Raw genomic sequence first — 15,701 nt, 5'->3', positions numbered from 1 at the left:
CAGGGTGGCTGCCCAAGCAGCCTCTGCAGCCACAGAGCACAGGAGAAAGGGTCCTGCTCTGCCAGAAGGTGACTAAGATGCATGGTTCTTTGCTAGATAGAGCCCTGCCAAGGGGGAAGGTGACAGAGCTCCCACTGGCACGGGCCAGGTGGCCTTCGCCTGCTCCCGTTGCTCCCAACAAGGCTCTGGCTCAAGCCAGGAGATGGAGCATTTTCTTCCTGTTTGCAGAAAGCTACCTCGGTATTTTTGAATTCCAGCAGTCAGGGTGACTCAGTCCTTGCAAACACCAGCCATGAACTGCCAGCCTGCCTTGCTTGCTTTTGTTTGGAGGACAAAAGGGCTCTGGAAACCTCACGTACGCCAGCGAGGCGGCGATAACCGGGCACGGGGCAGTGAACCCCAGCAGGGCCAGCCCCGAGGAGGGGCACAGGGCACAGCAGGTCTGCAGCCAGGACTCGGTGGTGAAGCAAAGCCTGATCCAGCAGGAGGTTTGCTCCAAGTCTGGTGATAGCTAGAACTTGAGAAATTCCCCTGTGGTTGGTGCTGTCCCCACAGCCTGGGAGCAAAGCCCAGCCTGGCTGTAACGCTGAGCCCAGCAGCATCAGCAGGTCTCCCAGCATCCTGTGGTTTGGTTTTCCTCTGCCCCAGGGCAGGGAATGAGAAGGAGTCAAGTGCTCAGATTAGCTTCAGCCTCGGGCTGAGAGCTGAGCCAGAGATTCCCACCACTGCAGCACTTGCCATGGCTGGAGAAAGCATCCAGCACAACTGGGGCCACACACAGCACCAGGCTTCCTGGAGACCCCTGGTCACCAGCCTCCCCCTGGCACAGCCCCAAGGCTTCCAGCCTCAAAGGGCCACATAAAATCTTGGAGCCAGCTTCCCTCTCTGGGCGGGACTGGATGGGAAGCAGCTATTTCTGGAGTGGGTATTTCCCCTGCAGACACGTGGGGGAACACAGCAGGGAACTCACAGCAGCATCTGCTCTTCCTGTGGTGCTGAGTCACCAGCAAACAGCTTCTGCTCCCAAGGAACCAGGGAGAGAGAGCAGCAAGAGGCTCAGATGGGCCCTACCCAGCCCCATGGGGGTGCTGCTGGAGAGCAGAGGGAGAGGAGGGCTCACCTTCATGGACTGCAATGATGTGGGGGTGGTTGAGGGAGGACATGATCTCAATCTCTCTCCGGATATGAACAAGGTCCTGCTCATCCTTGATTTTGTCTTTTCGGATCGACTTGATGGCCACCTGTGGATGAGCAGAGGGTCAGGGACCTGGCAGGGACAGGAGCACTGCAGCTGCCCAAAGCCTTCTGCAGAGCAAAAACCCACCCTGCTCCTTCAGGAAAAGGCTCACAAGAAACAGATCACCATGGCCCAGCTCCTGCACCCGGGTGTGCTGTACCCCAGCTGCTGCACAGCTCCCTGAAGCAACTCCAATAAAAGTGAACTTCATCTATTCCTTTTTATTCTTTTCAAGCCCTGTTGCTGTGCACCAGGGAGAAGCAAGCTCTCCCCAGGGGAAACCTGCTACCAGAGGAGCTCCCCAAGCCTCCTCCTGCAGGTAGCACAGCCTGCTCCTCATTTGTGTGCCATGGTTTTACAGGAATTTTGTCCCAGGCTACTGCTGCCACTGGACCGTGGCCAGCCAAAGGAATGTGACCTGCACACATGACTTCCAAGATAACAGCAGCAACATCTTCTTGGGGTCATGGAAATGAAACAAAACAAAACCAAACCAGGTTTTGTTTTCCGTGCAAATACTTAGTGGCAAGGAGTTGATTATGTAGAGGTAAGAGAAAGTTTGGTATCAAAGGGTAGATCCCTCCCAGGCACAGGACTCTGCTCCAGCCAGGGCTGCAGATGCTGAGCTGCTTTCCAGGCTTTTGCTTGGGTTTTCAAGTTATCCTCTACAGGGAAATTGAAAGGGGAGGAGAAAGAAGAGTAAGTGCTGGAGAATAGATGCCTTCTAATCCTCTTTCAAAGAGGCTGGGGGAGAGACAATGTGCTCCTGGGGTTGAATTTACAACTGAATCCAGCAGAACCTCTTTTTTTGTATCAGATAAGAATGCGGAACAGCATTAATCCTGTAAAGGGACCCCCACACGGTCTCCCAGCAACGGGAAGAGGGACCATGGGCACCCACCAGCCCCAGCTGCCAGCACAGGAGCAGTGCTCAGGGCTGGGGCACACAGGGACCTTCCTCTGCCTTTGGCTGTGTGGAATAGGTGCTCAGTCTCATCTTCTGATGATTTAGGGGAGCAGGGAACCCCTCTCCTTGAGACCTCACCCACCAAGCAGCAAAAGCCCCAGAACAGGTTCACAGCCCTTGCCAAGCCAGCCCCACCAGGCACTAAAGCAGCAAGATCTCAGCTGCCACTTCAGTGTCTTTACTTGCCAATTTCAAGGGCTCAGATGGGCAAATGAGAGGTGGCCAAGGATGTCCCTTTGGCCCCAGAGCACATCTCTGCTGCACGGGGCCACTCCAGGCCAGCAGTGGCCAGGGCAGGGGTTGCCCCATGTGCTGGGGAAGGTCTGTGCCTGCACCAGCCCCAAGGCTTGAAGCAACCAACCAGAATGGACTCTGGCCAAGGGAAGTTCAGTAACCCAGGCCCAAGTTTCTCTACAAAGCAATACTGAAAGTGCTTAATAGCTTCTTGAAAGCCAGGTATTCTTTTCCCTGACCTTTGTGCTGGGTTAACAGGTTAAAGTTTAACAATTTTTTTTAAAATATTTTTCTTTACTCCAGCCCCTGACTACCTGACCCCCACTAGAATGCAGGCAAAGCCTTTATGCAGCAACCCAGCCTGCTCCTGCCCTCCCAGATTCCTGTTGACTCACTCCATTCATCTCCCCCAGCCCAACATCCTCAGCATTTTGGGGTGCATGCATCACATTTGCTTGCTGACCCAGCTGCTCACACACACAAACTGCTGAGCCAGGGCTCAAGGCAAGATCCACCAGCCATAAAAAGACCAAGTGGCTCCAGGCTGTCAGGGCTGGAAGCCTTGGGAGATGCCAATGGCTGTACCCAGCTGAGTGCTGGAGAAGGTCCTTGCCCACGAGCCTGGTGGTTTGTGCCCTCTGAGGCAGATGGGAGGCAGGGCTGGAGCTGTGAGCAGGTTTGGGAGCTGTGAGCAGTTTTGGGAGCTGCTGGAGCCCTGGGGCTGCTGCCTGTGTAACGGTCAGGCAGAACACACTGAGGACAGGACACTGTCAGGGTCCATTTCTCTTACATCAGTGATTTATGGGTGATTTATCCATCTGCCAAGCCCTGCTGGGGAGATTCATCCCTTGGCCATCCCATCTTTCCCCAGGGGTGCTGAGAAGCAGCTCTATTCCAAAACATCCCCTACCCAAGAGGGCTGACAGCAGAGGATCTCCCTTGAGACAGAAAAGGCCACACTCAGCCACCCTGGAGCTGGGGACCAGCAGCTTCAGGAACAGTCCCTGCTGCAGCCTACACACACTGCCAGCAATGCCAGAAGAATTTCCTGCAGGAAGCAGCCCCAAGAAGTCCTGCTGCAAGAGCCTAGAGAACTTGAGAGTACTTTCCAAGTCAAAAAGGCTTTAATTAAAAAGTTTTTGGGGGGCAGAACAGGTATTTTCAGCAGCTGCTGAAAGATGCATTAACAACCCCAGGCAGCACTTCAAAAGTTGTTCCAGGTTGCAAGTGCAGCATTTCATGCTCCATGAAATATGGATTACAACCCAGTGTGGAAGAGACCAGGGTTCACCCCTTACTGGAGATCAAAAGGAGCTTTGCTGGTTTGGAATATTCCAGGTGCTGCCTCCCCCTTGACACCAGACAAGCCCACAACTATGTTTCCGACACTGGGAGCGAGTCCCACGGGAGGTCCCTCTCTCTGTTTGCCTTGGCTGCAGGCCAGGGCTTGGGAACCAGGCTGGGAGAAACAGGAGGCTGGAAGGAAAAAAAAAAGGCCAGATGCTGCCATGCAAACAGGTGCAGGAGCCAGTTTGCACTACCATGGCACACATTTCCCAGTATCTTTTTGTTGGAAGACTCAGCAAAGTGAAAAAAAATAAATATATATATACATATATAAAGTAAAAAGAACCAGCAACTCTCTCCCCACCTGCTTGATAATTAAGGGACCCACTAGTTTTCCAAGGAGTGGAAAGGGCACTCAGCAGCAATACCCACCAAAGGCATGAGCATCATTTCACCTGAAGGCTTTCTAATCAAAAGACAAGGATGGTTTGGTTTTTTTCAGACAAAGAATGTCCATGGGAGTCCCCAAAAATCCTTCACCTGTGGGAGCCTGATCCTCCCTGGAGAACCAACTGATTAGGCACTTTGCTCTGAGCTAAATCCAAGGAGGTATTTAAAATTCAGAGGCAAAAAGAAAGCCAGGAAGCAAAACCAAGATGCTTCAATACTCGGTGCCTCTGCCCCAGGCAGTTTCTGATTTGCCAGCAGCAAACCCCCTGGCTGGAGCAGCTGATGGAGCAGCTCCAGCTGGTAACTCGGTGCTGGAGGTGGCAGTACCTGTGCTCACACCTCGGTGTTTAGGAAGTGAAAGCCACTTAGAGCAGGAGTAAATAACCACCCAGCTCAGGATAAGCCTGAAGATTAAACAGGTCCGGAAATGCTGAGTGCTACAAGAAAGAATTTGTGGGAAGAAGAGAGATTTGTGGTTAAGCCTCCTGCTCCTCCGTGGCCAGCTCGCCAGGGTACTAGTTAGTCCAGCCTTTGACTATCTCAGGCATTTATCAGGGAGTATTGCCTGTGTATTTAATTTGCATTATAACAGAGAAATGGTGCTAGACAAACGTTCCCTACCCGAGGGGCTTCCCCAGCCAGGTGGGTGTCTGGCAGCTCAGAGCCTCCCTGCTCGGCAGGGCCAGGCAGAGCCCTGCTCCCCATCCCGAGGGGAGGGACCCTCCTGGAGCTGAGGGTGGGAGCTGCACTTCAAGGCCCCGGTTGTGCAGCGGAACAGCAGCTTCCCCGGGATCAGACGGGCCGGTGGAAGCGGCAGATCTGCCTTTCGTTACAGAGAGAGATCTGCCTTTCGTTACACAAGAAAACCTTTGGGATTCACAGCCGTTTCCCCTCGTGCCTCGGGGACACGTTAGTGCTGCAGCCTCAGCCCTGCTCTGTGCTAGTGCAGAAGGAGGGAGAGATGAGCACGAGTCCTGCAAGAGCTTCTCCAACAAAGCTGCCCCAAATGATTTAACAAAGGAGTTTTGGGGAGTCCCCAAAGGCTTCAACTTGCCTGAGCCACACTCAGAATGCTGGGGGGTCTCTGACATGTTTTCTAAGCACCTAAAGATTAGGAAAAGCAAACAAATAACAACAACAAACTGGAGGTCACTACAAAATCAGGGGAGGGTGAGGCTGGAGATCAGGGAAAGGTTTTTCACCCAGAGGGTGGTTGAGCACTGGAACCAGCTCCCCAAGGAAGAATCCTAGATTCATCCTGGTTGGAAGGGACCTTGAAGATCATCAAGTCCACCCATCACCTAAATCCCACCAACCATCACCTGATTTCCACATTCAGTGCTTAAACCATGTCACTAAGCACTATGTTTACATTTCTTTTCAACCCTTGCAGGGATGGTGACTCCACCAGCTCCCTGGGCAGCCTGTTCCAGTGTCCAACCACTGTTTGGGTCAAGAAAGTCTTTCTAATACTCAGTCTAAACCTCCCCTGGTGCAGCTTCAGGCCACGGTCACAGCACCAAACCTGCCTGAGGTCAAGAAATGAGTTCAGGGTGATGCTTGGGGTGTCCTACACAGAGACAGGAGTTGGACTCCACGATCCTGATGGGTCCCTGCATCTTCTAGGATTCTGTGTCAACTGCAAGTGGTAACAATGGCAGGATGCCAGGGGCAGAACCCTCTGTCTGAAACCCACCCGTGCCCCCAGGCACAGCTTTGCTCCTCTTCTTGCTCCTCAGCCCAAGTTTGCTTGATGTTCCTTGCCCACAGCAGAGTCTCCCAAGGAGACCAGAGCCATCCTGCCAGCTTGGCTCAGCAGTTTGCCAGCTCCTGACAAAAACAAGGCTTGACCTTTCCTTTCAGGCAACAACCAGCCCCTCCAGAACCTCCACGTTCCCCCAAGGCTGCCTGTTCAACCCACCTTCCTTTGTCTCACTTCTCATCACACAGATTGGTTGCAAAATGTTCATCCCCTGTATGGATTTCTCTAATTCCTATGATGCTTTCATCACACTTCTCAGGTGCTTGAGCAAGAGGTATTTTAGAAATCATGTAGATTTTCCAACTGTCACCACCCCAGCCTTTTTCTCCAGGGGGAAACTCTTCTAATCCCTGTTGTCATGAGCAGAAGGAAACAGTCCAACATTTTCCTTGAGGTCTCTAATGTCTTGAGACAACAAATTGCTCTTGATTTATCCAGAAGAACTGGTTCCATTCTCCCCAGAAAAACTAATAAGAGACCTCCAGGCTTTCAGATGCTAATTAAATGCTGTCCAAGAGACTAAACCCTGCTAGGATGTAGCAGGACCAGGAGTGACTACACATCATGGGGTATTAAAAAAGAAAGCTGGGCTAATCCAAAGCTCAGCTAGTAATCCTGCTTGACAAGCAGCTCTGTGGTGAATGGGTAATTGAATCACTCACCAGTGCCACGTTCAGAAAGCATCCCAGCTCAGGAGGAAACCTGCCACCTCATCTTGGAGTCACAGCCATGGAGTCCTTGAGGTTGGAAGGGACCTTAGGAGAGCATCCTACAGGCAGAAGAGCTAAGAGAACAGGTGGGCACCCACCTTGGACATGGCCATTTCAAATACATGAGATCTGTCATAGAACCCCAGACTGGTTTGTGTTGGGAAAGACCCTAAAGCTCATCCAGTTCCAACCCCCCTGCATGGGCAGGGACACCTCCCACCAGCCCAGGTTGCTCCAAGCCCCATCCAACCTGCCCTTCAACACTGCCAGGGATGGGGCAGCCACAGCTTCCCTGGGCAACCTGGGCCAGGCTCTCACCACCCTCACAGCAAAGAATTTCTCCTTAATTTCTGATCCAAACCTACTCTCTTTCAGCTTTAAATTTTTCCCCCTGCTCCCATCCCTCCCTGCTCTTGTCCCAAGTCCCTCCCCAGCTTTTCTGGAGCCCCTTCAGGCACTGGAAGGTGCTCTCAGGTCTCCCTGGAGCCTTCTCTTCTCCAGGCTGAACACCCACAACATTCTCAGCCTGTCTGCAGAGCAGAGCTGCTCCAGCCTTTGCATCATCTCCATGGACTCCTCTGGACTTGCCCCAAAAGCTCCATGTCCTTCTTGTGTTGGGTTACCCCAGAAGTCTCACTAAAGCAGGGGGAGAGAATCCCCTCCCTTGACCTGCTGGTGACTCTGCTGGTGATGCAGCCCAGGACACGGGTGGTTTCTGGGCTGCAAGACCACATTGCAGGCCCATGCTGAGCTTCTCATCAACCAACACCCCCAAGTCCTTCCCAATCCATTCTCCACCCAGCCTCTATTTGTGCTTGGGATTGTTCTGACCCACAAGCAGGACCCTGCACTTGGTGGGGCAGAAAGAGACTGGCACCCAAGGGCCAAGAAGGGGAGCAGGAGCAGAGGTGCTGGGAGGGTGTGGAGCAAAGAATCCTGGTGCCCCACACCAGGAGAACTGCAGGGACACGTGGAGACAGACAGCCAGCCAGGACATACACACACAGGTGTGGTTTGCTGCAAGGAGCCATAAAGCAGCCAGAACTCTCTTAAAAAATACATATTGAGGGCAAATTCTGAGAGAGGAGAGGCCTGGGCTAGTGCAGCCTGTTTGTACTTGCCACAGGACTGTGCTTTGTCCTCCTGGACACAGGGCAGGGGAGGGAGCAGAGAGATCCACCAGCAGAGCCAGGGGGGAAAGGTCTGATCTGGAGCTCCCACACAGAGGCTCCTTGTGGGCACTTTTGGTTAATTCTGCATCACCTTCCCGTGTGGTCCTTCTGCCCCTGTGGTAAATCTTTGTTTTGAGATATTAAAAGAATGCAATTCTTCCCCAAAGCAGCCAAAACAAAAGCTCTTGCCCAGCTCTGGCATGTGTGAGGACACACCATATTGATTGAAGAAAGAGATAGCTCCAGCATTACTCATCCCAGCGCTCAGACCTGGATTTTCCCACCACTTCCAGCAGCTCAGGGCAGGGTGAGGCAGAGCAGGGGCTCAGGACAGTCTGCAAGGAATGATCTAATCCAGGACTGTCCCCTCTCTGCAGGCTTTGTGTCCCCAAGCACAGCAGTGGCACAGGACAGAGCTGTGCCACAGCTCAGCACCTCTCTGTGCTGGCTCAGGAGGAGACCCAGGCAGGTGTTGTGGTCCCTGTGCTGGTCCTGCACTCTGGGTACTGGGATTATGGAGTGACTGTGGAGGACACTGACCCTGCAGGGTAGTTGGAGCAACACTCAAGTCCATTTTGTGGAGGCACCAAATTCCTGCTCCTCTGTGAAGGGCTGCATATCACAGACTATTTTGACCCAGTTAAGACTCAGGTATCTTTTACCACCAATATCCCTGACTTCTATTGCCAGTGACCTTGTGGCACCTCCACTCCTCAGGGATGAACAACTTCTTGGAGCTTCAGCCTGGTCCTGCATCCCTTCCACCCTCACACCTCCCCCCTGGGCTGAACACACTAACACACAGACCAGTCTCTCTCCTCGTTTTAGAATGAATGATCTCCCACCAGCGTGGGGGGAATGACCGAGGAAGACACTTGAAGCTGACTTGCAATAATGAATTATTTACTGTGCAGTAACAGGAGCTGCACTTCACTTTGCAACCAGCCAGCAGGGCCCATAGGGAAGATAAACAAGGCGTAGATGAGATTAACTAAACTGCTGTAATTTCAATGTCAAAGTAAACAGATAGGATCCTGTTCAGGCACAGCCCAGAGATTGCAGAAGGGTTGAAGGGAGAAGGTACAAACCTACCTGATTGCAACAAACAAAGCCATTTCACTTGTCTAAGATGAAAGTGTCTGTGTCTCCCTGGATGCTGCAAGAAATGCTGCTGACAACTCTGCCACCACTCGTGGTTTAACCCACCGGTCCAAGAAGGCACTTGAGCACACATTTAACTTCAAGCACATGTTTAATACTCCTGTTGATTTACAAGGATGCTTTCCAGAGGCTTTCCCCATGATGAAAGGAAGTGGAGCCTTGGCCAGCTCCTCTTTCTGTTCCTACCAGACAAATTCTTCTCTGCAATTTTCTGTGTTGATAGGTAGGCTTAGGTATGCTTTTGTTCTAGGCTGGCTCAGGAAGCCTATTTTAATGGAAATGTCAAGGGACACAGCTCTAAGTCCACTGGAATCCACTGATAAGGATCCTCTATTGTAGCAGGATTGCTACTGGTTCCTTGGCAGTGGTGAAATCCCCTGAAATTCCCCCCTGCCTCCCCCACTGCAGCCTCAGAAATCCTCACTGGGGGTTTCTCCAACACTTTGTGCCACGGGCCCCAGTGCCTGGCTGCTAAAACCGACATGAAAGTCAACAAGGAATTTGGCTCCATGTCAGGTAACCCTGCTCCCAGGTAGTGTGATCAGCTCGGTGTTTGCCCTAACGGGAGCTCAGTTTCCCTGCAGGCTCCTCGCTTGGTAGTTATTTGTTTCTTGTTCTACAATAAATGCCACAGCAAGACCTCAGTGCTGAACACATCCCGGGCAAAACCTACAGCTCTGTCATCAGCCTGGGGTGGCCACGGGGTGCTCAGCTCTGCTTGGGGACTGGTAAAGGAATAAACTTTCCCCAGAAGATACACTTAGAGCAGTGGGCCCTCCAAGAGGGAAAGGGAGAGATTTGCTGGGCATTAGAATACCAAAGGCAACAAAAAGCTTAATGATCACCTCTCCTTAGTGTTGTCAGCTGGCAGCAATTCCTCACCTGCTGCTGGGGGGTGCTCAGGCAGGTGGGAAACCCATTCACCCTCAGAAAACACCAAGGAAACTGGTTTTGCTCTGATCCTCCCAACTGGGTGCCACATCCATCAGCAGAAGAAGGGAAACACATTAGAGTCAACAGGAGCCTTTTGGAAAAGTAATTTATGGCCTATCACATCTAATGATTGCAGCAGAGGCCACCTCTGCACCTCACTTCCACCACAGCTGTGGATCACACCAGCCTGCAGCCTCCATCCATCCATCCACCCACCCACCCACTCTGGGTAAAGCCCAGCTCGTTTTTTCCAGCTTGATAACTACTTGGTGGGGCAGGTTTCATGCCCAGGCTAGTCGTTTGTAAGGATCACTTTGCAAAAACCCTACTGACCTGTTGAAGTTTGCACCGTGGTGCTGGTGAACCCGGGTCCTGCCAACCTTCCTGATCACTGCCAGGGTGGGCAGAGCAAGGAGCTCCCTGTCACATGGAGCTGTGGAGATAAGGGACATGTCACAGCAAGGATAGATCATAGCTGGAGAAAGCAGAAATAATGTCTTATTCAGCTAGAGAGAGTAGGAAAAAAACCAACAGATCCTTGCTCTCTGAGGGGCTGTGTGTGTGGAAGGGTGAGTGGTGAAGCACAGCCAGGAGAAGAGGAAAGCAAAACTGTCCCAGGAGTGACCCAGGCTGTGGGCAGGGTGTGCACAGCCCTGCTGAGGTGCAGCCCCCAGGGAAGGACAGGCTCCCAGGCTGGTGTCCTGCTCACTGGGACCCCAGGAGGCCCCAGGGCCTTGGTGTGGAGGGAGCCAGGAGGGGTCTGTGACACACATGCCCCTTTTACCAACAGACTGAAGAGCTTTTTAGTCCAAACTGTAGTAACCCCGGAACCGGCTGCTTGAAAATGTGCACTTATCTTCTCTGGAGATTTAATTGTCATGTTATCAGGTGATAACATGATCTTTGATATTCTACAGTATTTACCTAAGAAATTGCTACAGATAGGAGTTGTACAGTGGTCTGAATTGCACTTTAATCTGAAAGTTCCTTGATTAAAAGCCAAAACAGCAGTACCCAACCACCACAATATAGGTCAGTCCCTGTGGTTGAAGCCCCCACTTACAACCAGTATACACAGAGAAAATATTATAACACATGATTATACATGTGGTTCTTCTAATATACCATCTCATCTAGGGTTCCCCTACCACAGACCAAACAGGCTGTACGCTCCCAGGCACTGGAAGGTGACAGCAAGGGAGGGTCACAGCCACAGCAGCACGTGGGGCTGCAGAAATGCTGAGGCATTTCTAAAAACAATAAGCAAACTCTCCAAAAAAAAAAAGCTGGAGCTTTTCTTCCCAAGGCAGGAAGTGTCTGTCTCAGGGTAGTGACTGGGCTTCCTTTACAGGCGGATGCTGATGGTGGGGGTTTGTCTGGGGTTGGCTTGGCTGTGACTCAGTGGCTGGTGTCCCCTCAGGGTTGGAGACCTAGCAGCAGGGACAGAGGGGCTCTGGTGTCTCCCAGTGCTGCTGCAGCAGCTCTATTCCCAGCTATCCAAATAAATTAGGAACTGGAGCTGTAGGGCAGCGTTCGCACACAGCGACGTTGGGTCCCGTTTTGGGAAGTGTTGGGCAACTGGTGGCCAAAGGCCAGCACAGATCCCAAAGAACATCTCCCCTGATGGCCACAACCAGCCCAGCAGCGCTTTGCTGTGCATGTTACAGGCCCATGGCAAGACACAGGAGTAACTTCTGCTCCAGAACCCGCTCTGGCAAAGGTTGTTCTAAGGCAGTTTCCTGTTTATGCAGACAAAGGCTCTTCGGGGACAATGAGGGGCGATGCTTTTTGGCAGGAGGGCCACCAGCCCCCAGCCCACTCGGTGCTGCTGTGTCAGGGCAGCCACCAGCAGTGGTGCTGAAAAGCCTGGCTGGCCGAAAACACAGCTCAGAGCACCGGGAGGTCAGGCGAGGACACGGCAGCAGCCAGAGATTTGTTGAGCCCCACTGGGCAGCTGGAAAACGACAGGAGCTCAGCTGGGTTTCAGGGTCAAGGAGAAGAGGCTGTGGGTGCAGAGGAGGTTGCTGGTGGGTACCGGGCTCCTGGGAAAGCCCAGGGCTGGCTGGGTCAGAGGGACCAGCCCGCAGCTCCCTGGGGACAGGAGGAACTGACTGACACGATCTGCTGGAGATCAGTAAGGAAGAAAACCACAGTGCAGTGTTCAAAGCACTCGCTGTACTGAAACGTGATCCCCTTTCAAGGCAAGGCCCTGTGAGATCCAGCACATACGTTGGGAAAAAATAAACACCAAATCCTGCAGACAATTGCCAACCCCTTCTCAAGGCTGCTGACAGCAACTCTCCAAGGCAGGTCAAATTTACAACTTGTGTTGGAAAGAAAGTTGGGTTGAAACCCAGTTATTTGATATCAATTTGCTTTATTTCTAAAAGATTCCCTTTGGGCCACCATCCCCTGTGATTACAGCAATTTAAAGGCCAAGTTCAGCACATGTGCTTGGGCATCACCAGGTCTTCCCCTGGGCTAAGATCTCAGCACACACCTTAAAGACACTCTGGAATTGGCATCTATGTTGGTTTTCAGTGTCAGACAGACATGGGCATCCTCCCCTTGTAAGACAAGGTGGACAGTTCAGTGCCTTCCTTGTCCCTGAAAAGCAAACACAAGTTAGTTTTAAGTTGGCCTTGGGAAACCCTGCCCAACACACCAGGGCTGAGGCCAGAAGGTCCTCTGTGAGCAGGAGTGACTCCAGGCCTGGCAACCAGAACAGAGCAGGGAGGAACGATTAGATAAGGGGGAGGACCTGATGTGTCTGTCACCACTGAGCTGGGACAACCTGTGAATTCATGCATGTACCTCCCTGAGAGCTCCCGGAGTGGCACAGTGGTGGCTCAGACAGCAGAGCCTGCTGGAGGTGACAGTGGCTGACAGGTATGTACACAGGACCAACCCAGCCCTGGGCACAGCCCGTGGGATGAACCTGCAGCTGCCCCGGGCTCAGCCTCCCAGCTGAGCCTTCACCTTGTCCCTCCAGGCACAATGAGATCCAGCAAGTATCGGTGCCAAAGATGGAAGCACTCGGCATTGTCTGCTGAAACGCGTGTGCAACACACACCTGAGGAAAGAAACTCTGCAGCAGGGGGAGCAAGAGAAGGATTCAACCCCAAAGACATTCCAGGCTGGGGGATCTGAGAAGAGAATTCCAGTCCATCAGAACTACTGCGAGGTATGTGGGCTCGCAGGCAATGCCTCTTTAGGGGAACAAAGAGACGTGTCATGTCCCTTTCACATCCAGTTACTTGCTGGATACGGTTCCAGCCAGGATCCCTGCACAGCCTGGGGTGCCGCAGCCAGCCCGCCATCCCCCCGCACAGCTCCAGCAGGATTCCTGCCGGGAGGTGCAGCCCGGCCTGTGCTCAGCCCATGGATGCCATCTGCTGTTGAGAGCACCGGGAGGACACCGGGAGCCCGTCATGCCCCAACACGTAGCGCTGCTTAAAACCAAACCAACCCTACACACAGATTCACCTCCCCAGCCCTGGCTCCCCCTCCCCAGCCCCCCGAGGGCAGGCACAGCCCCTCGTTTCAAACCGAAGCAGATGATCTCCTGCAGCCTCCTGCTTCCCGCAGCACAGAAGGGCAGGATTCAAGGTGCAGCTGTGAGAACTATCTGTGGAGAGGCTTAATCCCCCAGCTCGTGTCTGCCAGCAGGCTGGAATTAGGGAATGCCACTACCCAGCTCGTAGAGGTGATATGAAAGCTTGGAGGATTTCCCCAGCTGCAGGAGGGAATCTCAACCCACTAGAAGGGATTTCCCACAAGCCAAGGGAAGGGCTCCAAGAACGTGGCTGTTGCTGGGGTCCCACAGAACCTTCTCCAGTCTTTGATGAGCATAGAAGTGACTGTAAATAACCCAGTGCTGCCCAACAACTTGCCGTGGATTGCTGGGCATCCCTCATCCCCACAAGGGAGATGCCCTTGGTCCAGAGGAGCATGAATGAGCCCCCAGAGAAGCTGAGCAATAGCAGAGGGGTCCAGGAGGGCATGGGGATCAGGAATGGCCCTAACTGAGCCATTTTTGGGGTGCAATGCAAGTACTGCTGCAACTCAGAGGGCTCCTCCTTCTGTCCCTCTCTACATTCTGGGCACATCCTCAGCTTTGATCACTGATCCTCTCCCCCCAGCCTTGTCCTCACTCCCTGACATCTCTTCATTAAGCCCCAGAGCAGGTTTATTCCCATGACGCTGCTTTATCCAACTGCTTCTTTATGTTTCAGCCTTTCTGGAGGGAAAAAGCAAAGGCTCAGCCCCCAGCTGTGCTGCAGCCAGACAAAGGGAGCAGATTCCTCCTCCCCTTGCTCCAGCTGAACAAAGCCAGCCCAGCAGCACCCAGCCCTGAGCCTGGACCAGCATGGCCCCAACAAACAGGGCTGGGGCTAATGGGAAAGCAAGAGCAGAGGAGCACCAGGCTGAGCTGTGTGTGGGAAAGGTTCCTTAAGGACAAAGGAAAACACATCATTAACAGCTAGAGACTCTGGGCTGTGCAGAGGCGGCTGAAACAGAGAGATCTGCTGTGCTGGGAGCCACAGGGTTTGTTCTAGAAGAGAAGTTTCCCTTTCTCCCTCCAAGCCTTCTCCATCCTCCTCCAATTTTTACGGTTCAAAGGGATGTTTTATGAGCCCTCTGGGGTCAGCACACACAGAGAGGGGTGCTCTTAGCACCTTCCCTCAGCCCTGCTAGTCCCAGCAGACCTTTAATCATCCTGGGATGCTGTGAGACAGCAAAACCTGGCCCCAGTGCCCTGCTCACCATTCCCTGCAGCCCCAACCACAGCAGATCTCACCACAGAGCCCTGCCCAGCTGCACTGTGTCAAGACTATCTCTGCTGGGCTCTGTGCCCCTCACCAGGGCCTGGAGCAGATCCTCCAGCCCAGCCAGGGCTGCCTCAGGGGTTGAGCTCCTTCCTGCAGTTAGATACTTACATTTAGACAACCTTCCAAAACAAGGTGCCTTAACAAACAAAGCTTCAGGACCACAGATGGGGGCGTGACAAGGGATGGGGACAGACACTGTCATGCTTACATAGGCAGCCAGAGACAAGCAGGTGGGATGTAAATAATTAGTGAGCAGGTTGTTAACTGCCTAGTTGGTGCTTTTTACCTTTCATCTGAGCTACACAGCACTTGGAGATCAGAGAGTGGGGACCTGGAGCTGACAGAGCTGCACTTCATGGAGGCATCAAATCGCTTCGGTTGGAAAAGACCTTTAAACCACCGAGCCTCAACACTGACCCAGCACTGCCAAGTTCACCACTAAACCATGTCCCTCAGCACCACATCGACATGGTTTTTATGTCCTTCCAGGGATGGTGACTCCACCACTGCCCTGGGCAGCCTGTGCCAGGCCCTGACAATTCTCTTGGTGAAGTAATTTTTTCCCTAATATCCAACCTAAACCTCCACCGGGACAACTTGAGGCCATTTCCCCTTGTCCTGTCACGTTACTCGAGAGATCAGCGCCCTCATCCCGCTCAGACCTCCTTTTGAAGGAGCCTTTTGCTTCCCTAGCAAACCCCAACAGGCAGGAATGGTCCCAGCACCCAGGGAAGGGGCAACAACCAGAGGAGCAGGGCTCGGGGGCGATGCTGGAGGTGAGGTCGGTCCCTGCCCGCCCGGGAAAGCAGCTCCGGGACGGGGCATCCCCGGAGCCTGTGCCCGAGGGGTGGGGGGGGAGCGAGCCCCGCTCGTCCCCCCGTTTCTGCCACCCCCCCACCGGGCCCCGCCGCCCTCCCCTGCCGTTGCCGCGGCCACCGCACGGGGTCCCCGGGGCT

The 15,701-nt window shown here is 53.2% G+C and overlaps 1 protein-coding gene across 1 annotated transcript in view; it reads right to left on the bottom strand.

Annotated features, from left to right (window-relative positions):
- The window catches only part of NUAK2 (NUAK family, SNF1-like kinase, 2), a 19,445-nt gene extending 6,212 nt beyond the window's left edge, over window positions 1–13,233 (bottom strand). Inside the window, exons 1-2 of the mRNA XM_009997528.1 lie at window positions 13,171–13,233; window positions 1,121–1,241 (exon numbers count right to left, since the gene is read on the bottom strand). Of these exons, the coding sequence (XP_009995830.1) occupies window positions 1,121–1,241; window positions 13,171–13,233 (184 nt within the window). The remainder of the gene's footprint in view (window positions 1–1,120; window positions 1,242–13,170) is intronic.
- Window positions 13,234–15,701: the final 2,468 nt, after the last annotated feature.

Source organism: Chaetura pelagica, unplaced genomic scaffold (genome assembly GCF_000747805.2).
Source record: "Chaetura pelagica isolate M959 unplaced genomic scaffold, ChaPel_1.0 scaffold215, whole genome shotgun sequence".
Classification (NCBI taxonomy): domain Eukaryota; kingdom Metazoa; phylum Chordata; class Aves; order Apodiformes; family Apodidae; genus Chaetura; species Chaetura pelagica.
The sequence above is the reverse complement of the archived record's forward strand: the minus strand, read 5'-3'. Positions and strand labels throughout refer to the sequence as shown.